General features: G+C 30.5%; 1 protein-coding gene across 2 annotated transcripts; it reads left to right on the forward strand.

Moving 5' to 3' along the window:
• Positions 1–21,609: 21,609 nt before the first annotated feature.
• LOC110615944 lies at positions 21,610–22,710 on the forward strand. 2 transcript variants are annotated; one of them, XM_021758198.2, is made up of 2 exons: positions 21,610–21,896; positions 22,256–22,710. In XM_021758198.2, the coding sequence occupies exons 1-2, from the start codon at positions 21,799–21,801 to the stop codon at positions 22,533–22,535; spliced, it is 378 nt and encodes a 125-aa protein (XP_021613890.1). In that variant the 5' UTR covers positions 21,610–21,798; the 3' UTR covers positions 22,536–22,710. The 2 variants fall into 2 exon arrangements, with proteins under 2 accessions (XP_021613890.1, XP_021613891.1); XM_021758199.2 differs by having other exon boundaries at positions 21,619–21,896; positions 22,265–22,710.
• The last annotated feature ends 2,958 nt before the right edge of the window (positions 22,711–25,668 follow it).

The following is a 25,668-nucleotide window of genomic DNA, read 5'->3' on the forward strand; positions in this document are numbered from 1 at the left end:
TTTTATTATTTAAATAATTTTAAATTAATAAATTATTAAATACCATCTAAAATAATTTTAGATATTTTTCATTTAAAATTAATGGAGGTTTAAATTTTTTATTTTTTAATTTAATTAATTTTATTTAGTAATTAGATACGATAATTATAAGACTTAATTAATTTTATAATATTCAAATTTTAATAAAAATAAAAAATTTGAGATAAAATTGTTAAAAATAATAAATTTAAATATTAATAAAATAATTAAAATAAAATAAAAATTAAATATTAATAAAATAATTAAAGTATTAAAATAATTTCATAGTATTAAATTATTAAATTTTAAGTTTTCAATTTTTAAGTTTAATTAATTCTATTTAGTAATTAATTATTTTGAGGATGTTATACTCTTTATTGAGTTTTATTTGCATACATATTGGATCGGGTGAGTTTTATTTTTAATGTGATGAATTTATTCTTTTAATTTCTTAATATGTTGAATTTATTCTTTTAATGTTTAATTTTTATGATTTTTTTATCAAAATAGATCGATGTAATTAAAAATTTTAATTATAAATTTATTATAATAATGAGATTTTTTAATAAAGTTTTATATTATTTAAGGACAGATTATTTAATATCTTTTTTATTTTAAATTTTAAAGTAAATGATAATTTTATTATTTAAAATAATTTTAAGTTTATTTAAATTTGAAGGTAGATGATATTTTATAATTTTAAAGTATGAAGTAATTTTATCATTTATATTAATTTAAAATAAAAATTATTTGAATTTTGAGATATATATATATATATATATATATATATATATATATATATATATTAAAAAAATATTTTGTTAGTATAATGGGACTAAAATAATATATTTAAATATTTTTAAAAAATGATTTTGATAATATAAATCACAAAATAATAAGAATTATATTTTAAATTTTAAATTACATATTAAATAAACACTAAAAAATGTTATAAACGATTAGATAATATATTATATATATAATTTTCATAATTATATAATTATATTTAAATTTTAAAGTTAGTAAATGAATATTTTATTTTTATTTATATACATATATTAAAAAATTAAAATGGTGAAATAATTAATTAAAATAAATTTTAATTTTGACAATATTAAATTATTAAGTAATCATTTCAATTTTAAAAAATAAAATAAACTTTCTACAGAAAAAGGGAAATTTATTATTTGTAATCACGATTTATTTTACTCTTAATAATTTTAAATAAAATTTATATAATTTAAAATGATTATCATATTTATTAAAGATAATTAAGAATATGATTCAATTTATTAAAAGATATTAATAAAATATTAAATAATTTTAATAATAAATTTATTTAATTTATACAAATGACATTAAATATTAATATATATATATATATATATATATATATATATATATATATATATATATATATATATATTCAAATTTAAAATTTTTTACTATTATTTATATTAATATTCTAATATATCATTAGAATTTTATTTTAGTGATATTTGAGATTAATTTTATTATTATTAATGATTAAATTTTTAGATGCTGCTTTATTAAAAAATTTATAATAAATTTAATTTAATAATATTTTATTATTTCTATTAATATTATGAATAGTTTTTATATGAAACTAATTAATAATAATTTATTATAATAGTAAAATATTAATTTTTATTAATAAAAAACAAATAAAATTGAATATTATTAGAAATGGAGCCCTGTAATATTTTAATATTATGGATTTTTTTAAAAACTCTTATGGAGTTGGTATTGCTTGTCACTAAGTAATTGCTTAATTGGGCCCAATTAATTGGTTTTTATGGGCCACCGTTGATCGCATCTGGAAACAATAGTAATCAACAAGAGCGGCCACGTTCTTGTGTGAGCTGAGCTGTGCTGTGCTGGGCCTTGTCCCTTTGAAGTTGACAATTTGACGTACCTTGGCCATCTGAACTTCATACTGCACTAAAAGCTTTTATCAACATCCAATTGTTTTCCTTTAAAAAAAATTTTAAAAACAACGGATAATTGTCAATCAAATGGACCATCTCATAATTAAAGGTTAGCAGTTTTTTTTATTTAAAGTAAAAAATTAAACTAAACCTAAAGGACTAAATATAATGAGATCAATAGATACAGACACTTTAACTATAATTTAATTTGATAGTTGGATTAATCATGAATTGTGATTGATACGATGATGAGTGATTGTTTATGAGATTTCATATGGATCCTTATATGTTCAATTTTGAGGAAAAATTTAATAAAATATGAAAAAATGATTATATCTACCGGGAATGTTCATTAAAGAATATATGACGTTCAAATTAGCTCTAAAACTTTTAAAGTGATACTTTATTGGAAAGAGATAGAAAAAAAAAAGAGAAAGAGATGCGTCCAAAGAGTGTGAGAGAGAGTTAGTGACTTATTTTTTGTTGGATTAGTGGTACATACACTAATTTATCATTCTCACATCCATTGTGTCATGTCATATACCGAAGGGATGCCAAGTGTATTAGGCGCCTTATTAATAATAAACGGTTGGCTAATAAATGTGTAGTTGACAAATCTATACTTTATCTACCACTAGCGTCATGTTAATCTATTTTACCTGTATCTGCATTTATGACATCAACTATATATCAGGAGATGACCAATGTATAGAGAGGTCGGCATTCTATTCTTGTCTCATTAGGTCGCAGTCGATTCACTCGATTTATATTAAGATGAATCTCCCCTAGTCACTTATGATTGATTGGTCTTTGTTCCAATACGTAAGGCTGTAAACAAACTAAATTATTTATGAACTATTCGAGACTTGAATAAAAACTCAATCGAGCTCGATTCGATTTCTAAATGAGTCGAGTTCGAACTTAATTTTTAGACTCGTTTATTAAACGAACCAAATTTATGCTCAATAGTATTCGGCTTATTAAGGTTCGCGAATTAACTCATTAAGAAACTCGTGAACAGACTCGTTAAGAAGCTAGTGAACAGGCTCGTTATGAAGCTCGTGAACAGTCTCGTTAATATACTTGTGAACTCTTGTGAACAGGCTTATTAAGTGGCTCGTTAAGATACTCGTCGAGTATGCTCATTAAGAAATTCAGTTCGATTCGATTACACCCGCCACTTAATTTATTTACCATATGTATTGTTAATTTTTATATCTTTATTTTTTAATTATATAACTACATTATTAATTTATATATTTATTTTTCACTATATGTATTTTAAATAGATATTCTTTTTAAATTATTAAATCTCTTAATAAATTATTATTATTATTATTATTATTATTATTATTATTATTATTATTATTATTATTATCTTTATACATTTATATATGTATTTGTATGATTATTTTTTTATTTAATATTATTTGCTTAATTTTATAAATTAAAATTTTTATATAATTTAAATATAACTCAATATGATTTTATTAATAAAATTTGAGTATAATGTATATATTTATATAGTTTTATAATTTAAATTGATTATATTTATATTAATATATTTATTTTATGTAATATTTTATATTTATATTATATGTATAGTGATAAATCTTTTCCTCCTCCGGCTCTATGATATATTTAGTTTTCTTTTTGGTCCATCATATGGATCCATCAAATGGGTCTCTCAATGTTCTATTTGATGAAAGGACCTGCAAAATAAGGAAAAATGGTCAGGGGTCCACCGGGGATGCCCCGGTGGAGACCCTCTGACGTTCCAGTCAGATTTTATGAATTAGATTAGTACATTTGGGCAAGAGTTGCAGAGAGAAAAATAAAAATGGAGTCCCGCCCGGAGAAGGAAGAAGAAGAGGAGAGAGACCAGAAGAGAGATCCCCCCCACCTCTATAGTGCTACCTGTCTGTGTCCTTCAGGCCCGTACGTACGGACGTGTCAGGTCCCTTCTCCATGCAGGCGGCCATTTAATTCACCCTGGCATGCATGCGAACAAGGTTGGTGAGTGATTGGGCCTACTCCCCTATTGGGCTTGTGCTCGTATCTGATCCGGATTGCCCTGGGTCGCTGGCCCAGGCTCATGAAGTCGAGCCGCCTTTCGAGCGTATGATCTTATGGGCTTTGGACTTGTGGCCTTCTTTTGGATCCGACCTTATTCCTGGGCTAGGAAAGATCTGGAGGTTATCAATTGCCCCTTTACCTCCTCAGCAGTTATTCCATGACTGGTGAGGGGGTAAATACTTAGGCTCCATTAATGACCGTGCAGCTCGAGAACGGCTCTTGTCAAAACGTCCTTTACTTGCCTTATTTCTTTATCTCTTTACTTTGGTATTTAAATGTATGGCGATCTGGAGATGTGTTCTTGATGATGAATGATATTTCACCTCGGCCTATGCATCATCATTATTTTTTACTCAGACTGTCTTCTGGCTTTATCCATTTTACTTACTTGATGGACCAGGCTGGCTCTACTGGGACTTTGCTAGTCGAACTGACCCGGGCTAAGTGCTCAGAGTCTAGTTAAGCTTCTGACTTGCGAGTTTTTCTTATTCCTATGAGGGCATTTCTGTTTTTGACTTACGATCTCGTCATTGTTGCGAGCTCGGATACATAATACCTAGAGAAATGTCTTATTTGTATGAGTGCCCCACTTTAGATGATTTTAAATCTTATTCTTGTTACGAGCTCAGACGCCTTGTCTCTCTTGAGATAACCTTCTGGCAGTCAGTGAGGTTTGAGCTGTGTGCGCCACTGGGATAGAGAGCTCGTTCTTTTGTCGTTTTCCTCTTCCTAGGTTATTCTTGCTAAATATTTGTTTATTGCAAATTAATCTGAGTTGTGAGCACGATCCTTTGCCTTCGTTTATCCTTTTATGCGTTCCTGCATTTATGGGCCTTTTCATAGAGGGAGCTCGATTCTTTTGTATCCTAATGAGTCAGGGCTTTCTACTGCCCCATTCGGTCGTTCAGAATGGTTTATTTGGCTTTTTACATTGCTCTTGTCTCCTTGATTCTTTATCTGAGCATTTGGCTCTCGTGTATGTATCGGTTAGTTGGGTTTTTTGCCCCCGAGTGTTCCCTGGGCTGTCTACCCTTGAGCGTTTTGCGGGCTCTTTGCTGCTTAGACCTCTCTCTAGGCTAGTTGAGCTGGTTTAGTGCTAGCGGTCAATTCTCAAGGTCGGTGCCTCTTATGACTGCCCCTGATTCTTTATTTGGTTCTGTATTTTGGTATGCATTTTGCTTTAGAATTTGTCTCGCCTTAATTCAGTCTGTCTATTGGATTTACCAGTACCAGGCTCTTTTTCTTGAGATCGGCATGGTGCTTTGGCGCCGTGAGCGTTGCATCGGCCTTTAACAGGTTGCATTGTTACACGATACAGGCGTTGGGGCGACTTAATTTAATTTCGTTATATGCTGGTTACTTTGCGAGATCGAGGTCTTATTAGCCTATAATCCGAGCTCTTTCGAGAGGTCGGATTCAAATTCTTTTATTTCTATTCCAACACCCTCTTGAGGTTAGCATGGCACTTTGGCGCTTTTGGCTGTTGTGCGAGATCAAAGTCTCTTTACCATATGACTCGAGCTCCTTTGGGAGGTCGGAGTTTAGCTTTTCATTTATGGTCCCGTGCCCCAGTCTTTTATGCGAGGTCGGAACTATGTTCTTATGAGTTGATTTTGCGTGTTGTCATTGTATATTGTTGTTTGCTATGAGCATACATTATTTTTTTTTAATAAAAGGTAAAAGATTAGTCCCCTTCGTCCTCTCAGCTCGGTTTTGTGGTGCTGGCGGTCATTTTTCGAGACCAGCCACCTGCCTCACTGAGGGCTTGCTCAGGATTCAGGCTCTTAGGCCTTACTGTCACTTCCAGACTCTTTAGCTTTACATGGGATTCAGGCTCTCAGTTCGGTTTTGTGGCACCGGGAGATCTTAGGGATCCCGGTCCTATGGCACTGGGAGATCTTGGGGATCCCGGTCGCTTTTTCTCTGGGAGATCTTTGAGATCTTCGCCGGCCATTTTTGCTCTGGGAGATCTTGGAGATCTCGCCGGCCATTTTTGCTCCGGGAGATCTTCGCCGGCCGTTTTTGCTCCGGGAGATCTTTGAGATCTTCGCCGGCCATTTTTGCTCCGGGAGATATTTGAGATCTTCGCCGGCCGTTTTTGCTCCGGGAGATCTTGGAGATTTTCGCCGGCCGTTTTTGCTCCGGGAGATCTTTGAGATCTTCGCCGGCCGTTTTTGCTCCGGGAGATCTTGGAGATTTTCGCCGGCCGTTTTTGCTCCGGGAGATCTTTGAGATCTTCGCTGGCCGTTTTTGCTCCGGGAGATCTTTGAGATCTTCGCCGGCCTTGTACCTCCTTGAGGTTTTGCGCAAGATTCGGGCTCTGTGCCTGCCTGAGGTCTTTGAGCGAGATTCATGATTTTTCTGCAAAATAAAAGCTTGCACAGAGCGTATATAACGAGGATGCTCGTTGTTAATTCAATAATATTCATCAATAAATAATATGTCGCACATGTCACTTAGTTTCATATTTCGGATGAATGTAAATATTAGCTCTAACTAACAATGTTAGCTCATACAATTTAGAGATTCAATAAATAATATTTTGCATGTGTAAATTTCTTTTAAATATTCTAATTTTTAATTTTTAATTTATAAAACAATATGCTTGAACACATAAAATTTTGTAAATTTAATTTTAAGTATCATGTAAGCTTTATAATTTTACAGTCAATAATAACTATAAAATGATAAGTAAAATGAAAGCAGAGATAAGGAGCTCTCAACTTTGAAGTTTATCTGGTTGTGATGATGAATAATAATTAATTGTTTGCAGCAGGAGTGGATTGGGTGCAAGCTACTTTTAACAAATTATTTACAATGGCATCGTTGTAATATTTGTAGGGAATTTGGATACTTACCTCCGTCAAGAGCCATGTCGACCACCTATGAGTGGATCATGTGGACGCGTGGCTTTCTCCACTCTCATCAAACTCCATCTTGAAAAATTTATAATTTTAATGTTTGGCCGACTTGCTATTGTCCGAGCTCCCCACTTGTGATTTTCTGCTTGCAACCTTCCAGCTCCATTAAGAGCCACGTCGACCCCTGAGCATTAAATAATTTACGCTTATCCTCCACCCGTTTCATCATTACACAGGATGTGGATTTCGGTAGTCCGTTCCCTTCATCGTTCTGGGATTTGCCAGAGGATCATCAACTTCATTATTAGGCTTGTTTTTCCTGGCTTCAAGCGGATCACTGACCATACAGCTTCTATTCATGATCCTTTGGTGGATGGTGTGGGCTATGTGGTTCAACACCAGCATCCCAAAAGCCTTTCATAACCCAGAGATGCTGAAATTGGGATACATTTCAAGCAATCTGATGAAGAAGGTTTGGAGCGGTGGACTCCTGTGGACAAGCTTGATTCTTCGGTCCATAGCGAGGAAGATTACCAAGTCCAATTCAACAAAGGCCATAACATTTCCAGCTCTTCATCTGCAATGCCCTCTGATAAGGTTTCAGGAAAGAGAAGTAAAGTCATCGAGTCTCCCAGGGAGAAAGAGGTCCAGCTCCCCATAGTTGATGTGCATGGTAGCTCCCCTCATCAAGGGACAAAGAAAGCTAATCAGCCAACCCAACAACAAAAGAAAAGAGAGAAAGTGCCCAATTTGACGAGCTTGGCTCAAGGAAGAAGCCCGCAGAATGATTCTGTAGTTGGAGTATATGTTGCCGACCTCGATTAATTGGGACTTGCTCTGGTTAAGCTCGTGCACCAGTCAACCTAACTTGCTCTGTCGGTCCATCGAGGTCTTCCTGCTTGATTCCTTTTGTCGATCTTTCGAAAGTGACTGGCCTGACCTCTTTCACTGACCTCCTGAAGGGAACCCGCCGAAGCTCTTCCATCAATCTTTAGCCGAAGCTCTTCCACCAACTTGCCAAAGGCGGCTAGGTCGGTTCTTCTACTGACTTATCAATGAGGGCCTGACCAAGCTATTCCATCGACATTTATCTCGAGATCTTCCATCGATCCGTCAGTGATTGGCTGTCTATCTCAACCTTGCCGACTCACTTTTCCAGTCCGACCTCGTCTATTTTTTTTTTGGTTAAGAAAAAAATTAAAATTTTATACTCATATACAAACATTTCGATCTGAAGTTTTGCTTCACCAGGTTTCAAAGAAAAAATCAGCTGTAATAAAATCTAATAAATATTAAAACAAACTATCTGAAATACTATCAAAATATTCTTTAACACAATGAACCTTTCTTTTCAGCTGGGTTATTCGCTCAAACTTTCATACCTCATGTGGATCTCAATGGGTGAATCTGAAAACTTTAGAGATAGTAAAATCTCTTTCGTTTCCCACAGACGGCGCCATTTGATAAATCTTTTCCTCCTCCGGCTCCATGATAGATCTGGTTTTCTTCTTGGTCCATCATATGGGTCTATCAAATGGGTCTCTTAATGTTCTATTTGATGAAAGGACCTGCAAAATAAGGAAAAATGGTCAGGGGTCCACCGGGGATGCCCCGGTGGAGACCTTCCGATGCTCCAGTCAGATTTTATGAATTAGATTAGTACATTTGGGCAAGAGTTGCAGAGAGAAAAATAAAAATGGAGTCCCGCCCGGAGAAGGAAGAAGAAGAGGAGAGAGACCAGAAGAGAGATCCCCCCACCTTTATAGTGCTACCTGTCTGTGTCCTTCAGGCCCGTACGTACGGACGTGTCAGGTCCCTTCTCCATGCAGGCGGCCATTTAATTCACCCTGGCACGCATGCGAACAAGGTTGGTGAGTGATTGGGCCTACTCCCCTATTGGGCTTGTGCTCGTATCTGATCCGGATTGCCTTGGGTCGCTGGCCCAGGCTCATGAAGTCGAGCCGCCTTTCAAGCGTATGATCTGATGGGTTTTGGACCTGTGGCCTTCTTTTGAATCCGACCTTATTCCTAAACTAGAAAAAATATGGAAGTTATCATATAGTATAAAATAATTTAATATAAATTTATACATTTCAATAAAAATAAATAATGATATATGAATAAGAAAGGATAACATATAAATAATTAATGATAATATATTAATATTATATTAATTAATAAAATTATATAAATTTAATTAAAATTATGTAATTTGAAAATAAACACTCTCTTTCCTATTTATATATGCATATATACATCTAAATAAATATATGAGAAATTTTAAATTCTACTCCCTAATTTTTAATTCTCAGTTAAAAATAAGATGATTTATATATAAATTTATATATTTATTATATATATTTTAATTATTTTTTCATATAATATAAATATTAAAATAAATAATTGTTAAATTTAGCATTATATCAATTTTATATTAAAAATATTTTATATTATTAATTAAAAATTTATAATTAGTATTTGAATAATAAATATTATTTGATGTTATAAATAAATAAATAAATATTAAAATATTAAAATCTAAAAAATAAAAAAATAAAAAATTTAAATATTAAAATCTAAATAATAATAAAAAAAATTTAATTAACCACGTTTTGTTAACCACTACACCACAAACCCACTTTTCTAAAATCACAAGACATTATTTTATATATAAAGTATTGAACTCATCTATAAATAAAGATTTTACTTTATATTCTATTATATTTTAAATTAAGAATTTAATTATAATAGACTTTAATTAAATTATATTAAATTTTATTAAAAAACTTTTATCTTTTAATTTAAAATTTTAATATTTAAAAATTTAAATTAATTAAGTTTTATTAACGAATTTTTTAATTAGCTTTCGAGCTCGAACTTGAATTAAACTCGTTATTAATTTAACGAATTTTTTAATCGAGTTTGAATTAGGATCGTTATTAGTTTAAATGAGTTTTTCACGAGTTGAGTTTGAATCTAACTCGATTATAGTATTTAATTTTTGAGTCGAGTTCGAACTAAATATTAGAGTTCGAGTCGAGTTTGAACTTATAAAATTTTTTAATAAACGAGCATGAATTTTACAAAGTTCGGCTCTGCTTGATTCGATTATACTCCAATACAGAGTTTTGAAAAATCTTTTCATCCATTTCGAATTTTGATAGTATCAAAAGTGTTGTTCTGTTTTTTATATCTCATATATTGGACTTTTTATTGATCGGTCAGACTAGATGATAAGATTTATAGAATTTTTTTAAATTTTTATACACTGATTTTAATATATCTATTATTTATATATTATCGGAAATTAACTTAAATTAAAAGTTCCTATATTTTATCAAATCAATCATTCATGAAAACACCCTATCTATCACACAATATTACCAAAATAAACCACAAACTATCTCTTATGCATCCATCTCAATCATAACATTATAAGAGTCCCACTACAAAATTTTTAGTCATTTCTTGGATTGACTAGGTGTAGATAAACAGAGTGTGCGATAATTTTACCCTTACAACTAGACGTGAAATTAGAGAAATAAGCCAAAAAAATAAAAATAAAAAGGTGTTAAAGAATATCATTGATGCTAGAAAACAAAAATGTTGTTGTCACACATAAGAATAAAAAAAATTACTTGCGTATCACGGTAGACAAAGACATCATATTTGAAGCAAATTTTGTTTGTTGCTCTGCAATCTATGCATGCATTGGTAGGTGCGATTGATTTCTAAGTACGATACTGTAGCCAGGTATCCATCGTTCCTCGTGGTAAGTTGGTGGCCTTACATTCTTTTGCTCCAACGTTTAAATCATGTAGCCTAATTAAAGGTGAAGGGCCCCTTTAGCTCTAGAGTACTGTTGAACTTCAAGACAGATGCACTTGGCGTGTTGTTATAGATGACAAATTAATTATATACTAATCCAAATTAATAACTCAATTTATTATGAGGAATTATCAATTTCCCTTACCAATTAAAGACATCACCAAACCTTCTGGCTGGATAAATAATAATTATTAATTTTAATATATATTCATTATTTTAATTATATATATATAACTGACATTAAATACATATATTTCGTCTTATAAATGGATGCTTTAGCGACTACTGCCCAATTTTCTTTCCAAATTTAATGAAAAAATCGACTAAAGGTCACATTAAAATCTGCATGACTGTGATTTTAAAATGCTCGATATATAATAATTAGATATTGACAGTTGATAAGGGTAAAATTTATATAGAGTTTATTATAATAGATGAATATAATAAATTTATTATATGTATATTTATTTATTTATTTTAACGTACAGGGTAAATTGTATAGATTGGCGTCCTAGTAGACCAAATAGCTAGGAATACCGGTTGGTAGAAATTTGGGCTCATGCACCGCTAGCAAAGTGGGCAGGTAAACGTCGGCTGCCTTGGCTTGGAGCGGCTTCCTGCTAATTTTCTATCAATGATGTTCTAAATATTTGATTACGTCTTTGTCTATAATATTAACTTTAAACAACTTTCTTCAAGCACGTTTTAAGTCGCTTAACATTAAATAGTAAATTGTACACCATAAATTACACATACAAATATCGCATATCATCTAAAAAAATTTATGTTGTTATCAAAACTATGATAAAAAACAACAATTCTCAAAACCTTCAAGCTTCTTAGTTATTATAAATCACCCAAAATTATAAGTCACATAATTTATCCAATTATCGTCTTTCCAACCTGAAATATCACCTAAATACTTCTTATTCTTGAAAATACTCATTAAGTTATGTGTCTTATATCTATGATCTCAAATCTCTACTATTATCATATTTTCTTTTAACCATAACTTTTAAGAAATTAAGTTATAACAGAAGACCACATTTAACTAATAATCACATGTTTGAGTATTGTAGATGACCTCTTAATAAAGCAACATGGTTACTCCTTTGAATTACATATACGCAGTGAACGTCTTTTGAGATGCTCACACAATACTCTTTATGAATATGTGATTAATATACACATTCATTTCATGAAAAAAATATCGTTAACTTATTTCAAAAAGCTTGATAATCAAGCATAATAATCGATGAATTCAAAATTAATGAATCACAAGATGTGGACACGGGTTTGATTTATTGGGAGATCAATAAATTGTAATTGGTTTGATAAGAGGAAAATGACTTAAAATTTTATACAGGTCCCTTCATACTCGATATTAAGGAAAACGTCTGTAAAATATATGAAAAAAGTCAGAAGTCTACTGGAAATATTTCGGTGAAAATTTTTCGACGCTCAAGTTATATTTAGAACTTTTTTAGTAATTCATTATTGGTAAGAGGTGTAAAGAGAAAAGAAAAGAGAAAGATTCGGAGAGAATGTGTTCAAGAGTTTATGTATGAGTGTGGAAAAGAGAAAATCCGATCTCTTTTGGGTCAGATTAGTGATATATATATATACATATATGATTGTTCTGACATCCAGTATCATGTCTCATCGAATTGGACGGATACTCTCTTACAGGTGTGTCAAGGACTTATTAATAATAGACAATTCGACAATAAATGCGTAGCCGACTAGTCCATATCTTGTCTATTTGTATGCGTTACATTAATCTATTTTACTATAAACACATTTATGATTTCGGTAAAGTACTAAGGAGATGACCAATTGTAGAAAGTCACTATTCTACCCCAATTTAATCAGGTCGTGGTCAGCTCATCCCATCTCTATTGTATTGAGATGAATTTCCTTAATTACTTGTGATTGGTCGGAGTTACCTCCAATACTAAATCTTGAAAAGGTCTTTCTATCTGTTTCGAACTTTGATAGGATTAGGGATTTGATGAACTGATTTTTATATTTCACAAATTGACTTTTCTGCTGTCCATTCGGATAAATCGACTGAATTTAGAGAATTTTTAAAATCTCGTATACACGTATTATAATTTTAATAAGTCTTGTTATTTATATATGATCGGTGCTTATAATTATAAAAGATAACTAATTAAAGAATTAAAAGCTAATCTAATTAAATGAAAATAATTATAATTAACATAATGAACGTCTGAAATTAATCGAAGTTAATCGCAGAACTCTGATTGCAGTCCAAGGATTCTCGAGTCTCTTTAAAAAATATAACAATAACGGCAAAAACAATCCTTGGCACCATGTATGGATGGAGGAAAAAAATACGAGAATGAAGAAAATTTGAGAGGAAAACATTCAATTTTTGTTATAGGAAATAACGTAGAATAGAAAATATTTAAAAGAAAAAAAAAATTCACAATCCTTTCCTATTATCTCTCTAAATAAGGGAAATATGAGTAAATTTTATAATATAATAAATATTTCCCATTTTTTTGAATATTTATTAAGCTCTACTTGAATATTTAAGGCTAAAATTGTAATTTACTATCTCAAAAATGACTTTCCTTCCAATATTTTCTTTCCAATATTCAAACAAATAAAAAAAATATATCTTAATCATTATTTTTTCTCCTTGTTTTTTCTCATCCACCTAACGGTAATGTTATATTTAGATAGAAGAAAAATGAGGGATGAAGGAAATTTTAAAAGACAAATAAAAACATTTTACTCCTTTCTATATTGAGATTGAAGGAGACTTAGAATAAAAAGAAGTTTAGATTTTATATTTATAGTTATTTTTAATTTTGAATAAAAAAATTTAATTTTTAAATTTATTATAACTATAATAATTTTTAAATTAATTTTAATTAAATTTTAAATAACTCAATACACCGTGTCATTATTTTTACTATATAAATAATTTAATTTCACTCATAGATTTAGTTTAATTGTAATATCTGAATAAATCTTAGAGTTCTCAAATTCTATTATCCCAATTCCCTATTCCCCTTTCAAAAAAAAAATTGAATTAAATTTTAATTAAAATATTAAAATTTTAATTATTTAAAAATTTCAAAATCTTATTTAATTATAAAAAAACTAAGTATTTTAATTATATAATTTAAAAATTTTATGTAATTAAGAATTTAAAATATTAATTAAAATTTAATTTTAATTAATCAAGTTATTTATATAATAAAAATAATAATATATGATATCGTATAAATTAATTTAAATTTAATTAAAATTAATTTAAAATATTGTCACGCTACAACAAATTTAAAAATTAAGATTTTTTTTTCAAATTAAAAATTTAAATTATAAATATAAAAATTTATAACATTATAATTTTTTAATTTAATAAGCTTAAAAAAATAATGGTGAAATAATAAAAAGTTACTATGATCGTCTTCAATAATAAAAAGTTATCATTCATTTTCTATGTAAATAGAGAAAATTATGAAAAATAAATGAAATTAAAATTCCATCCCTATAATTACTTATTTCTCTATTTAAAAAGTTATTTTGTTCTTTTATCTTCCTTTCTAATATACAAACAAGGGGAAAAAAAAATTAATCATTTTATTTTTTCCATTTTATTTTCCTCCTTGTATATTCTTTCCTTCAACAAAGTCCCAAACAGAGTGCAAGTCTCATAATTTATAAAAAAAAAAAAAAAAAAAAAATCTCAAGAATGGCCACCTCGTCGAAGCTCGTGGCCTGCAAATTGCACGGAGAATTCTGTCGGATCCCAGGGCTCGCCTAACGAAAATCCAGAGAGCCCCCACCAGCAGCAGCGATATTATATGATCCACATGAAATGCGGGAGCTTGGCCCAGTCTCCACAAGAAGCTCTGCTGCATGAAAAAACATTTCTGATGATGGAGTTGGGTGAGGTGGATCCCCACCAACAGGAAGCAGAGCTTTTATCCTTGGATGCAGCCTAAAATTCCTGGAAATGGCTAGTAGGAGTAGTAGGACAAAAGCTCTGGCCACACGATGCAAAAGCAAAGGCAGCAAGCAAAGGCAAAAGTTTTCCATCATATGAGGCAAATGCAGTGGTGGGTGGACGTGGGCCTCACTCCTCACTCCTCACTTCTTGTGTGTTTGAGATTTTTGTGTTTCTGCTGTTAGCCTTACGAACTAGATACGTGGCATGTTGTAATATTTTTGACAGTGATACAGATCCACCCCTATCATTATTTTTTGTGTTTGCTGTCAAGTTACGTTATGTCGGGGAGCTTCTTCCATTCAGAACTGATGGCCACCAGTCCGCCCTCAGTTGATTGAATTTTACTTTCTATTTTAATTTTTTACTTCCATCTAATTTTAATTATTGAATTGTATTTTTTTGTCAACCCCTTACTTTTAATTAATATCCAAAACTAATTACTATGAACAGTTTGGTAATTAATTAGTGTCATCAATTGAGCTGGGCCATGACTGTGACGTTGCCTGCATTATTAATTTAATTGTCAATGAATAATTGAGAAACTTTCCTTGTGTCATTATATTTCACGACTTTGGTGATTCATTCCACTCGTTGCATGTTTACACATTTGTGTGTAAAGTCTTCGTCAACTCTACCATGCTTCTATTTCAACTGTTTGTTTTGGGTTTTTCCCTCTCTTCTACTCTGATTATTGGAGGTCAAATGAATGTACCAAAATATTAAAAACCATACTGAATTTATATTATAATTTTAATTATTTATTAAAAATTATACTGTACTGAAATGTATTATTCAAGTTGAAAATACTAAAAAGAAGTTTTTGAGTTAAAACTGTGATCGAGTTTCGCCTGCGCACGTTCTGCAGAGAAGAGGAGCATAGGGGGAAAGCTTTTTGTGTCTCGAGAATTGTGTGAAGTGTACGAAAGCCACGTGTACGGTGAAGAGTTGAGTAAGGGAAGAGAGTGGATGAGACTGTAGAATGGGCTAGCAGGTAATTGTGGAATTCTGGTGCAGATCTTTGGTGGTCCCAATGACCATGTAAAGGAGGAGGAGAGGTGTGTGTTTTCCTTTAGGGATACACTTGCGTGTGGTTGACGTGCACAAAAGTTGCCTTGTCCTATTGACTTGCAGCATCTTCACGGTCTCTTTTGCCAACTGACTCGCCCCTTCCCTTATCCCATGTTGTCGTTTTGAGAGGACACACCTCCTAATTCTAATTCACAACTCATTTTATAAGTTGCAATCCCCACATGATATTAAATTTTCATGGATTAATCATTTTAGACTAGCAATTAAACTTTTCAAACCAACGTGATATTGAATTTTCATTGATTAATCATTTTAGACTAGCAATTAAAATTTTCAAACCAAAAGAATTAAACTACATACTTAAAATTTCATAATACTAAGCAGTTTTTATTAGCAATAATATAAAATTTATTATTATTCGTTTTGTGAGACTTTTTTAATTTAAATTATTAATTAATTAATTTAAATTTAACTCATTAATTTTACTTTATTTCGACGCTATAGACCCATCAATAAAAGATTTTTTTTTTTAAATTTTAAAAATACTTTAAGATTATTAATTAAGGAAAAAAGAACTTGTATATTTAGTAAGATTTTATAACAAATAAATTTTATTTTGAGTATATAATAAACAGTGTGGGATAACAAAAGTTTTTAAACTTTTTTGTAATTTTAATAGACATATAATAAATCTGATGATGTTAATTCACTTACTTGTATTCGGGACTTTTATTTTTTCCGTATTGTGAATCAGCAAATGGATATTGCAACCAAGAGATGTGTTCTACTTTGGTACGTTTGAAATAACCAAAGTAGGATGCTTTGGGAGGGAGTTGGTTGCTGATCATCTCATCAAATGGTTGCTTTTGCTAATAGCTATTTACATGATTGGTGTGATGCCCGTTTGTGTTCAGTTTCTATTAATAATGGGAATGTGTCTGGTTCGACTTGTTCTCGTTGGATCCCCCACAAATTGGTTTTCTCAAATAATTAATGTAGATGCTTCAATATGTTCAGAATCTCAGTTGTGTTGTTATGGAGCTATGGTCCACGGACAGATGGTCTTTTGGTTTTTGGATATTTAGGAGTTATTCTAGGTATTTCCTCACCAATTGTTGCTGAAGCATTGGCTTTTAAGAGAGGCATTATTAATGCTTGTGACTCATCAATTTTCTCATGTCATAATAGAGGGGAATTGCCAATTAGTTTTTACTACAGTGAATTCTTCTTCTATGGATCTATCTGAAGCAGGAACTATATTTGCTGATGGTTAAACTATTTTAGTACAGACTTCTCATTTTTCTCTTAGACAAGTCAATATGTTATCTCGTGTATATTTTTTTGTGAGTCCTACCATTTGGTCTGTGCTTCACTCTATTTATAATCACTTTTTATTAGTTGATCTATGAAGTATTTTTACATTAAAAAAAATACTAATATTCAATATTACATATGTTAATTCATCATTGGTTTGTTTTGTTGGATATTAAATAAGCATGTCAGTCGCTTCAAAAAAATTATCCCTTCCGGTACCTTTCAGACATATAGAATCCTAAAGACGATGGTAATAACAGAGCTTTTCCATTACTTGAGATCCATCCTTCTCAGGATATAATTTACGTTAAGTTGGTATAAATAAGTGAGAAAATAAATTGGAAGTTAGCTAGAAAAGAATATATATAAAAAGGGTTCAAGATTCTAACTACAAACAGTATCACTACAAGAAATGTGATATTAAGTAGCACCAAACTCCATCCAAAGTGCTTGACAGAATTAGCTTTCGTATAAAACGAAGTCTCACCTGTTTTAGGAGTGTGAAATCTAACACATCCGGCTGTATTAGGGTTAGATTGCCAGCTTGGGTGGGTCAGGCTACTTCCTAAGCAAATTAATTCAAAGAAAAAAAATAAAAGCAAAGGGACCCCTTAGATCGATGGGTCATCCAACTCGCCAAATCATCTGTGCTTGAGTTTGAAATAGAGCCTCATGACCTCCTCTTCGCTTAGCAATGGTGGAAGTTTCAGCAGATCTCTCTTTTATTACGCTATATATATATATATATACCAATAAAGATTCGTAGTAGACATCCATGGTCGCGACAGTGATTGAAGTTTTCTTCCTGGGAAATCAAACGGCAAAGTTTTTGTTTTTGTTTTTGTTTTTAAATATACAAGGAACTCCGTTGAGCATTACGAGTGTTGTGGTTAATACTGATAGGTGTGTTAGTTTAGCGATAATAACAAAGGTTCAAATTTAAGGTAGGAGAGGAATCATAATCCCGCAGATTGGTAGATTTGCCAAACCCACCAAGCAGCCTCTAGCTATCAGCCCGTCGCAATCACCGTACCATCAAATTTGCATCGTGGATACCAAACGATACAAAACACTATCTGCCAGAAACAAACCACAGAACCAAATGATTCCAAGAGAGGAAAAAAGAGGGCAGTTTTTTTAGTGGCGAATTTTTCAGTTATATATAATGAGAAATGACGCAGGATATCTATCAATTTCCTTCTTGTCAGCTTCAGGATCCTAATTAATAATTAAGTATACAGACTTAACATCTTCTTTATAAGATTTAATATTAAATAAATAAAGAAAGTTTTAAGGTGGCATATCCACTTGCTCTTAAAAGCGACGGCATTCGCCTTGCACGCTTTGAATGCTAAAAGAGAAAGGGATTTGAGGCATGTTGAAGTGATGTAATCTTCATCATTTAAATATTATACAAGGCTTATTATAACATAGACGGCTGGTAAATTTTTATACTTTAATAAATAAAAAAACTTATATAATAATTAATTCCGAGAATTGACTATAATATTTAAAGGAAGCATTTTATTTAATTTAGTCCTTCCACTTATACAAATTAGGTATAAATAATTTAAATTTTAATCAATTCACTGGGACCACTAAAATTTATTATAGATCCTTTTTGGAGTAGCCTCATTTAATTCGAATATAAGTGCTATATATCAATTTTTCAAAGTTATGAATTATATTATAATTAACCAGCAAAATATCCCTTAATTTTTATTTTTCAGTTTCTTTTTTGGTGGAGTACAATGAGATATTGCCATGGGAATGAGTAATTGGAGCAGGCCAACTCATGATGACAGATCCTTCTGTGGGAATTCTTAAACAAAAAGCAGATGGAAAGACTCCTGCCTCCACGTGATGCTTATCAGCTTTTTCTCGTACAATCTTATGTATCACACAATTCTTTTTTGTCCTAATCCGTGTCCACCTTTTGTTTTCAATTTTCAACTTTATTTTTTTTTTAGTTCTAAAATTTTAAATAAAATACTAATTAAGTATGGACTATTTATAATAATAACAATTGTTATATGGAATATTCAAAAATTTGAAATCCATGAAAAGTAATGACTTTTTTAAGGGTTGAGGTGTGTGATCAGAAGCATTGCAATAGAGGTGCGAAGCAGGGTGGGGAAATTTCTCCATGGCTGCTTGCCACTTTTGATTATGGTGTTTAAAATAAAGTTGCAGCTAGGCGGTACTGTACTTTTTAATTGATGAAATTCCTAAAAACCCCTTTTATTGTCCACATAATCACGACCATACCCCTTCCTTCTTATGGCCACCATCAGTTGCCAAGTTGACCTTTTTATGTCGTCTTTGCTTCCTCTTTTTACCTCTTAACGTGTCCCAAGAAAGCCAACTCATTCTCTCCATCTGCGCGTGATTCACACACCCACTCCTTTCAACACGAAGTGTAAAAATATAAAGTTGAAATTAGAAAGTTTTCATTTCAAATTTTAAATTATATTCACATTTATTTGATTGAAATTAATCTAAAATTATAAAGATTATCTCTTCAGCATCAGCTGCTTTTGTGACTAATGCTTCCATAAGCGATGTTATCTTTCTTACCAATGTGTTTATTTAGTATTTGTCCAACTCATCTGTGCTGAAATATTTCTCGAAACTCTCACATATAATATTTTATATAAATTTCACGCCAAACTTTTAATTGACTATGGATTTGAGCAAAAAATTTCATACGTTCTCAAATTTAAAGAGAATTGCTAAAATGAATAAATAAAATTTATTTTTTTAAAAATAGTTATTTAAACTTAATTTGTCTCTAATAAATTTAATATATAAATAAATAATAAAATTTATATAAAAATGAAATAAAATTTATTTATTTATATATATAATCATTTACAAATTAAATTTATATAAAAATTATCCTACTTAAAGAGAAACGGATGATTCGGTGAATAGGAATATAAATAGATAAAATATATAAAAAATTAAACTATTTAAATTTAAATTTAATTTATATTAATAATATTTAAATTCTATTAAAAATTAATTTGAATCGATTAAATTTATTTTAAATTTAATTATTATTATCTAAATAAAATTTAAATTCATTAATTTTTATATTTTTTAATTAATAATTTTTATCAAAATATTTTTTATTAATTATTTTTATTTAAAAATTCAAAATTTTTAAAAAATTTTAATTTTAATTTTTAAATAAAAAATATAAAAAATTATAAATATTATTATAAAATATTTTTTATATTAAATTAATTATTTATATAAGCGATTATAAACGCAACATATCTTATAAATAATAACTGAATCTATATGAGTATTATTTTTCAAATTAAATCTGTTTCAATCTAATTATAACCACTTAAATCTATTTTGTTAGGATTTATTCGGATTGCATATTCAAAAACATTCAATTTATTATTAATTTTATCTGTAGTATTTGGTCAATTTAATTTAAAATTGAATTAAATTAAATAAATTAAAATTTTAATATGTATAAAAATTGAATCGATTTTAAGTAAAATCAATTTAAATCAAACTGATCTTATTTAGTTGGATTCAATTTAATTGATTGAGATTTTTAATGGTATTTTTATTTTTAATATTTTTAATTTAATTCAAATATTTTAATTTTGATTATGATATAATTTTGTATGTTATTAAAAAGAATATACTATGTTATTAATCAATTTCATTTAGTTTAATTAATTTTTTTATTAAAATTAAATTGAAATAATTATTTTTTAAAAAATAAAAATTAAACTAAATTAAAAATAATAAAAAATTAAAAAAATTTTAAATTAATTTAATTCTATAATTTTTTTTATTTAAATGGAACACTGGTCAATTTTTAATTTTTGATGTGTTCCTAAAATGCAAATTTCATGCCAAAACTAGACGGCAACGCAAGATAAGCGCTAAAAATATTAAAAGTCTTTTTTTTTTCTTCATTATGGACATCTTAGGCCTTGGTGGCTGGAAATTGAGTAATGACAAAAATTAGTATATACTTGAGTATAATATTTAGGCTCATCTTTCAACATTATTCAATAGCGGTGGTGATCAGGAAAAAAAAAACACTGTCTCAAATATTAATTAATAAATGAAAATTAGCCTTATTAATAGTTAATTGTTATAATTGAAATTAAATAAAAAAAATTATTGACGAACGCTGAGAGCTTAGTTCAAAATTACTTTTAAATAGAGTAAAACAATAAATTAGAATTAGTCCTGAAAACTAAATTATAAGCTGAGTGGACGTCACGCACCTTCGGGAAGCGCGAGGGTACCAACCATAACTGCCAAATATGAATGGCAGAAGCAATTGGCAAGAAGCAGAACAAGACAAACAAGAAAAAAAAAAAAAAAAAGAGAACAGGTAAGAAATGAAATAAAGCAAGCTTAGCCTGGGACACAACTGTCATTTTTGCAATCTCAAATTTTAAGGTTCACATCTCTCCCCCACTCTCTCTCCTAACTGAAAACGACTGCAAGCAACCTGTGGTCTAACTATGTGTTTATATTTCCCCAAGTATTTATTATTTGATGTGGGATTTATACACCGACTCAAACTATTCTCATTTTTTAATATATATCTCCCTCTCTCTATATATATATTGGAAAATGAGATAGATGTCGCTCTTGTAGTTCTCTCTTTTTGTTCTTGTTGGGTTGGGTTTATCTCTCACTAGCTTATATTCTCTCTGTTTAAGGAAATTGAAAGGCTTTTTTCTTCCCATCAATGGTGGATCTTCAAACTGTATGTTGCATGTGCGGCGACGTCGGTTTCCCTGACAAGCTCTTCCGTTGCAGCAAATGCCGCCATCGCTTTCAGCACTCGTACGCTTTTCTCCTCCATCATCATCACTTGCATCATCATCTTCTTCCATATATACATGTATGCACAAACACATGTACATCTATCTACATATTATCTCAGTCTCGGTATCGTCATCCTGGTCGTCTTTGATAGCCACCTGTAACTGAATTCATATCTTTCTCATCAAAGGTATAGATTTTTCCATACCCACCAAGCTCCGTGTCAACAACCGCCACCACAACTCCTGCCATAACCACATAGCCGACACAACCAACCTCGCTAGGCTTCTCTATTTACAAAAACACCGATTCATCATCGTATAAGATCGTCTTTCTTGTGCTATTTTCTTATATTCTTTTAATCTTGAATCCATGTTTAGATACTGCAGCAACTACTACAGTGAATTATCGGAGTCAATTGAGCTGTGTGATTGGTGCCAGAGCGAGGAGAGGAATGCTCGACACGGAAACTCTTCGAAGAAATCCGCAGTCGGACATGATAGTGGAGGAATTACCAACCGATCGGAGTATTCAGGTGACAAAATCAAGCAGCACGACCGCGAAGAGAGCACCACCGAGAAGGGAAAGAGCCCAAGCGGGGTACCTTCTCCAAGAACAGCTACCCGCAGGTACAAGCTTCTCAAGGATGTGATGTGTTAGAATGTCGACGGGGAGTGGGGGAATCAAAAACTTTTCTTGGGTGTTTATATTAGCAAATACTAGTTATATAAGCTGTTTTCTTAGTGTGTTTTCTTTTGAGTTTTTTTTTTTTTTTGTTTATGCTATGTTTTTATCAGTAAGTTGTTAATAAAATAATGCTACCTTTTTCTTCTCATTGTTATCGGTGGCACAAGTTCTCTAGCTCTACCCTTTTTCCAGACCTTATTAGCCTCTTCTGGTATAATATTGCCGCTAATGATATGGATTTTGGTAGATATATAGGTTTCGTGGAAGGAAAATTTGAGCCAACCATAACACAAGTGGCTAGTACTTATCAAAAGAATCCAATGCGGTCGGAAAATATCTTTAAAAAAATGAGAACTGGGCTGAAGACAAAGAGTTGGATAAAGATTGAGCTAATATAAATATAATATTGTTGGGTGGTGTCTTAAAAAATATAAGAGATGATAGCAGTGGTGAGTGGTGACTGTAGCGGCTAGCAAAGGTGGTCTGATTTGATAGTAAATTGGAAGGGTTTTGTGTAGGGTTTGTCTGAGTTACAGCGGGGTTCTTGGGAAGAGTTGCAGTTGCACCCCTCATTTTGGTTTGCTTTGGTGAGTGTCAGAAGAAAGAAATGAATGCAGACGGGTACCTTTTGCCTAAAGAATAGAATTCATAGTACCTAAACCTGCAAACTTTTACAGATTCATTGAAGACCTTTAATTGCTAGGCCCCCCTGTCATTGTTGGCGGAAGTAAGCCCTCAAGGGTAAGAGGGAAAAAAAAAAAAAAGATAAAAAATAAAACGATTAGAAAAAAGGTCTAACAACCTTAAATTATCTTTAGTCTAATCTATTAAAATTGATAACAGTTTTAATTCATTTAATGAAGGGAAATAAAAAAAAAAGTATATTTATGTAATCTTATATAATTATAAATCAATCAATTAATTAGCAGAAAAAATAATCCATTTATTTAATGAATGTTAAAAAGTATAAATAAATTTTCTTTTACCATATTTATTACTTTTAATGAGTTGGAAATAAGAAATGTTAGTTTTTCTTTATACAGAAACAATTTAGATATCGTTATAATTTTGTAAATATTGAAATTTATATTTTATATAGTAGAATAGTTTTGTAGATTCATATGTATATTTTATTTTTAAGTTACTGAAAAGGTTGCAAATTGTTATAATATTAATAATTTGGGATAAAATTATTAATAAAATTAAAAAATATATAAAGCTTAGAATTTAGTTTTGGTCTTAATAAAAACATAACTATATGTTGCTATAGTATGTTAGTGTGATATTTTGAATACCTAACCTGATGAAATTATAATAAAATTGACTTAGATAATTATCTAAATTTGTTATATAAATTAAATTTTATATATTTGAATTCGAATAGTTTAATTTTCAATGGATATTTTAACCGTTTACATTCCGAATCAATAAAAAAAAAACTTATATATATATATATATATAAATCCTAATTTTTCATAAATGAACGTACCTTTAAAATTGTTGTGGTTTCTAAGTGATTGCTTGACAACCATGATTTCTCAATATATTTATTTTATATAATAAGCTTGACCAGCTCGCAATATTTATTACATCCTTTATATCGTGTTCATCCTTAATTGTATGTAAATGAAAGAATTTTCAAACTCCACAGTACACAAAGCTGATAATCAATGTCTCATCCACTTTATCTGCCTTGACCATTTATAGTCCCTGACAAAGCTCATTCTCATTGGGGTCCAAAAATGACAATGAACCCATGACCTTTATCTTTCTTTTCTTTCTTCCTTAGACGACCTTGCGATAAAATTAATCAACCCGTAACCATTTGAGGCTCTTGCAATTAAATCATGTCTTTGGTTAAAATAAAAAAAGACGTGGCCAATTGGATCACTCGCAGTTTTATTTATCTACCATCTCTCTCCCCCTTACTGCTCCCAAGGCTTGTCTGATCTTCATGTGAGCCTAATTTGAAGATGAAGGGAACGCTGCTATATCTGTCTACACTTGCCTTTATTTCCAAACTATCAACAAGAGGCACATGGTTTGCTTTTTCATTAGCAAACAACTCGAAGGCGGAGATTTATTTTAACTCTCAGCCATACAATACATGTATCATCACATTTTCTATATTGTCTTAATTAATTGCTTTATTCTGAATCTACTGAGAGAGTTTACTTTTCCACCTTGGTATAAGCAAAAAAGAAAGCTGTCTAGATTTAGATCAAATCATGTTCCTGGAAACAATGTTGGGTTGGTTCTTTCTAACTTCCTAAAAAGCTCAAATTGCTAAAGGAAAACAACGCTGATACGATTTAATCTAACTTCTTACTTGCTAACATACACATGTATATTTTCTCTTAAACATGGTTGGAATGAAAACTTTGAATTTGATTATAACCTGAAGTAGCAAATTGCAGGGACGATATATTTTGCATCTTAATATGTTTAACTACTCTCTCTGAGTCTTCCGTTCAGGCATGCTATAAAAGGAAAGAACAAGAAAGAAACTAGTAAAGTTGGGACATTAACGGAGTCAAAGAGAAAGATAATGATCCAGAACTGTAAAGCAAAATGGCCCCTATAGTATCAGTTATTTTGGTAGAGATTGATCGCCATCATTCGCTTTATCTCGTATTGAAAAACATTCGATAATGCGGGAAAATCATATCCATATATATATATAAGTGGCGCTGGATATGGATATTATGGTAATTGTAAAAACACACAAAAATCTACCATGAAGATTCTGCATGATTATCAGTTGTTTGTCTTCCAGGAAAAGTAGAAATGGTTGGTTAATTAAAGGTATAAAGAAGATATGCGCAACTTCATTATCTTCTAAGGTAATAATTATGAAACAATCTCTTGCAACCAATAGAAACATGATAAAGTCGTCAAACTTAGTCCATTAGCTCCAATTAGGCTTTCCTAGTAGAGTCAGGTGGGGCATGCACTATCTCATGAGGTCGATAATTTTACTTTATTAATAAAATAAATATATTTTAATTTTTAATAAATAAATTTAGTGTAAAGGAAATAATATAATATAATAAAATTAATTAATTTATATATATAAAAAGACAAACTCGTTATCGATGGAAAAATA

This window comes from Manihot esculenta, chromosome 5, assembly GCF_001659605.2.
Source record: "Manihot esculenta cultivar AM560-2 chromosome 5, M.esculenta_v8, whole genome shotgun sequence".
Lineage (NCBI taxonomy): Eukaryota > Viridiplantae > Streptophyta > Magnoliopsida > Malpighiales > Euphorbiaceae > Manihot > Manihot esculenta.